Raw genomic sequence first — 3,958 nt, 5'->3', positions numbered from 1 at the left:
TCTAAACATAGTGTTAACTGGAGCAAATGTATTCCAATGAAAAAAACATATGACATGGAACTCAGAGGTGTCAACTGAATAATCAGTATGTACTGAAACCCATTTTCCTGCTTTTCACAAGACATGCAATTTTCTAAGACATTATTGTGTATTTAGAATTCTAAATAAAAGCACTGAGAAAAAGTCAACCAGAAATGAAAATACCACTCAAGATAACTTTTTTTCATATACTTTTATTTTACCTCGAACAGAAAATTTTGCAAACCATCAATTACTGAGAATGGACGGAAAAACCCTAGCATGTAACAGGAGGCTTTGGTTATAAGTGCCATTTCTACAGCAGAGTTAAGCTATTGTAAACCAAACATCTTGTAGTAAGGTAAAAATATCCAGGCAAACTTTTAACAGCAACACCAAAAACATTTACATATAAACAACAGAGAAATATTTTCTAAACTTTTAACAGTCACTTTGCTACAATCCAAAGTGTTTAGTTCACATATCTATACATACAGTCACTAAAACTTTTGTGAACCAACCACTTGTCCACAGGACCTGCCTAGACAGTTTGTCATCAATACGAAAGGTTTTTTTATATAAATAAGTCAATTAAACTTCACAGAGACTAAAAGAAACAATATAAAATTCCAGCTGTAAATAAATCTGTACATTATGGTCAGTCTTATTTGTCTGAAATCTTGCGCAGCTTTAAAGTGTCTCTTTATAAAATGATGGCAAGGAGCAGCGTTAGCTGGAATGGAAACTCGAAGACTCCGACTCTGTAGAAACAGAAGAATGTCCTGCACGTTTGCCTTTTGAAAGAATCTTGAGGCTGGATCCTCTGCTAACTGATGTCAAGGCATTTTGAGCTGATGTTTTGAACTTGGCACCCAAGAAGGCATAAAGAATTGGATTCAGGCAGCAGTGGAAGAATGCCAGGGCTTCCGTAATGGAGATCCATTTGTGCACTATGGTCTCCAAGCTGCAGCGGTGTCTGATGACTCCCAGCAAGATGAAGGTGTCGATGCTGATGCCGATATAATATGGCAGCCAGCAGGCAAAGAAGGCAAGGATGAGGATAACCGTGGTCTTCAAGGCTTTGCGCTTCTGGTGGCCTTTGGAGTGTGACAGCTTGGATATGATAATACAGTAGCAAGTCAGGATTATTAGACCAGGCAATACAAGTCCTACCAAGATATGCTGGAATCTGAATGAGATCCGCCAGTTTTCGTGAGGGTATATGCGATCACAGAGATACTTTCCTTCTACTTCACTGGTGAAGGTACTGGCAAAGATTAAATCGGGCACTGTCAGAAGCACAGCTGGCAGCCACACGCCTACATACACCACCTTCTCAGCCAAGAGCTTTCGTGGGCGCTGGCTGTTGGTGGCGTGGACTATTGCCAGGTAACGATCTAAACTTATGAAGGCCAAAATCAAGACACTGCTATAGAGGTTGACTGTGTAAATGACGTGAACTGCCTTGCACAGAACATTCCCAAAGTACCAGCCTATGGCTGCATCCACAGACCAGAATGGCAAGGTGATGACAAAAAGGAGGTCAGCCACAGAGAGGTGCAGCCTGTATTTATCAGTCATGCTTCTTTGCTTCTTTTGGTAGCCCATAACAATAATAACCAATCCATTGCCAATTATTCCGGTTAGGAAGATGATGGAGTAGATTGTCGGCAAGAAGATCCGGTTGAAATCGGCATTCTCATGTTGATAGCATGGCTCTTCGTAGTCTCCATAGTCACCCGAACCAATCTCATCTGTGCCATTTTCAGAAAATTCAATTAATAACCCAGAGGACAGCTAAAAAAAAAGGAAGAAAATGGAATTAGATGTTAGCTTCTCTGCAAAAACTTATTCTATATGACAATATGTGAAGGGTTGCTTGAACAGTCTCCACTGTCACAAATGGGCAAACATTTTGAAAACCACATGGGAAAATACAACGTTTACATACACATATATAAAATACAGCAAACAAGAATAACTTTAAAAACTTCCTTTGTCTTTCTCTGAGGAGTAAGATCTTGCTAAGGGCAGGGCATGCAGGAGCAAAGAAAGATAATGGCTACTCCCAGAAATAACGTTGGTTAGGGACACTTCAGTGCTCCTATCAGATGGACACTACAAATGGGAGAGACCAAAAAGTGCCAGATGCAAGAGGTCTGTCCACACAGAGCATGACCTACCACATTTAACTTCTTCGATAGAGGACTATAAAAAAATTACTTAGAAATGCTGCTGCTCCAGAGTCCCTTCTCTTTAAGAGGATGGGGACAAGGAGAAATAGAGAAGGTACCCTCGGCTGATGTAATAAAGGATAAATAATAGCAAGAATTCCCTCCTGAGAAGCAATTGAGACAGAAAGCGAGAGGTGACCTTAATCAGGGGAACTCAAAGCCCGTGAAGGGTCACCACGTTCCCTCCCTTTGTTCCCCACCCTCTGCGGTTGCGGGGCCGGGGGTGAGCGCGGCCGGTGCGGGACTGCAGCCAGACGGACCAAGCGAGCATAGCCGCGGAAAAAGGAAGCGAAATTTGGTGAGGGCATGAAAGCGCGTCAGGAAACCACCAACGGTTTTGGCCACGGCGCTAAAAGCAAAGCTGGCGGGAGAGTGCCATCTGGCTATGTGCAATTCCTCAGGTTTTCAGAATTTTTGTTGTCATGCCCTGAGTCCCACGGACCCCCGAGCTCCGCGCAGGGCGCGCCCGAGAGACCCGCAGCGCTTCACACGCGGAGGCACCGGCACCACGCGGGCATTAACTGCGGCCCTAAAGTTGGAACTTGGCAGAGATCTCCTTTTTGCCCCTAACTGCTCTCCAAACCCAGGCAGAGGAGCTGCCCCCAGAAGAGTGGGTTGCCGCCTCGTTTCGCTCGGGGAGCGGGCGAGATGGGCGGGCGCTGCCGCCGCTCCCAGTCCCGCCGGCAGCCCGAGGTCTGGGCGCGCACCGGGGCAAAGGGATATCTATACGCCCTGAAGTCAGACTGCACCAAACTTCCTCGCCTCTTCCCCTCTCATCATTCCCGTAGCCCTAATTGCTCTGCCGGCGTTTTTCAGTCCACAAAGGTGCCACATGTCACTTGAACTGACGGCCGAGCAGCAGAGACACAGAAAAGGAGCGGAGTCCTGCAGCTGGAATTTGCAGTGGCTGCAGCCGTGGCAAGGTCAGAAGCGCTGCAGGCAGAGGCAGCAGTGGCCGGGGCTCAGAGGGGAGCCCCGGCCGTTCGCGCCCGCAGACCCCTCCGCTGTCCCGACCCCGCCGCCCGCAGCCTCCGCCGAGGGCACCTTTGTTTGCAAACAGCGCGCACGTGGGCAGCCGGCCGCGCTCCCGGCACTTACATCCAGGCTGTCGAGGCTGCTGTCCATGCTCAGAGCCATCGGACGGCTCCGCGCTCTCAAGCTGTTGCCGCTGTCGCAGCCGCACCTCCCGCAGAGACACCACTGGCCGCTACTCCAAACACGCCCGGGCTCTTCTGGCGGGACGCGCTTTTATAAGGTCCTAGACTGCCCCCCGCCCCCGGGGCAGCGCGTCTGGCTCCTCCCCGGCGATGTCGCCGCGCTCTCGGGCTCCGGGCGGGCGCCTCGGGCCGCTCTTTGTCTGCCGCCTCGGGCATGGGAATTGCACTTGCCCGGCGCGCCCGCGGGGGCCACGCTCTTCACGGGGGCATTTGCCCCCTTCTGATTGATGTGTTCATACAAGCGGGCTTTTGAATTTCCCCTCAAGAACATTCTTTGAAGTGTGTTGTAGAGCCCTGGGTTGCCATGGGTACCCCAGGCGGGCTCTGAATGAAGTCACTGGTCCAGGAGTCGTGTGGAGGAGGAAGAGCAGGGGTCCTGTATGCCATTCAAAATTCTGGCAACTCTGTCCTCAAAGTTGCCTCTTCCCCCCACTGCTGAGGAGAGGCGAAGCAAGGGCTGGTCCCTATTGAGGGATGAGAGGTTCTATA

At 49.4% G+C, this 3,958-nt stretch overlaps 1 protein-coding gene across 1 annotated transcript; it reads right to left on the bottom strand.

Moving 5' to 3' along the window:
• Positions 1-224: 224 nt before the first annotated feature.
• On the bottom strand, positions 225-3,474 carry CXCR4 (C-X-C motif chemokine receptor 4). Its single transcript, XM_009087787.4, has 2 exons — positions 3,351-3,474; positions 225-1,815 (listed from the first exon to the last, which is right to left on the bottom strand). Exons 1-2 carry the CDS (start codon positions 3,387-3,389, stop codon positions 748-750), a joined length of 1,107 nt encoding a protein of 368 aa, XP_009086035.1. The 5' UTR covers positions 3,390-3,474; the 3' UTR covers positions 225-747.
• Between the last annotated feature and the right edge of the window lie 484 nt (positions 3,475-3,958).

This window comes from Serinus canaria, chromosome 7 (genome assembly GCF_022539315.1).
Source record: "Serinus canaria isolate serCan28SL12 chromosome 7, serCan2020, whole genome shotgun sequence".
NCBI classification, from domain to species: Eukaryota; Metazoa; Chordata; class Aves; order Passeriformes; family Fringillidae; genus Serinus; species Serinus canaria.
This window is presented reverse-complemented; position numbering and strand designations above follow the sequence as displayed.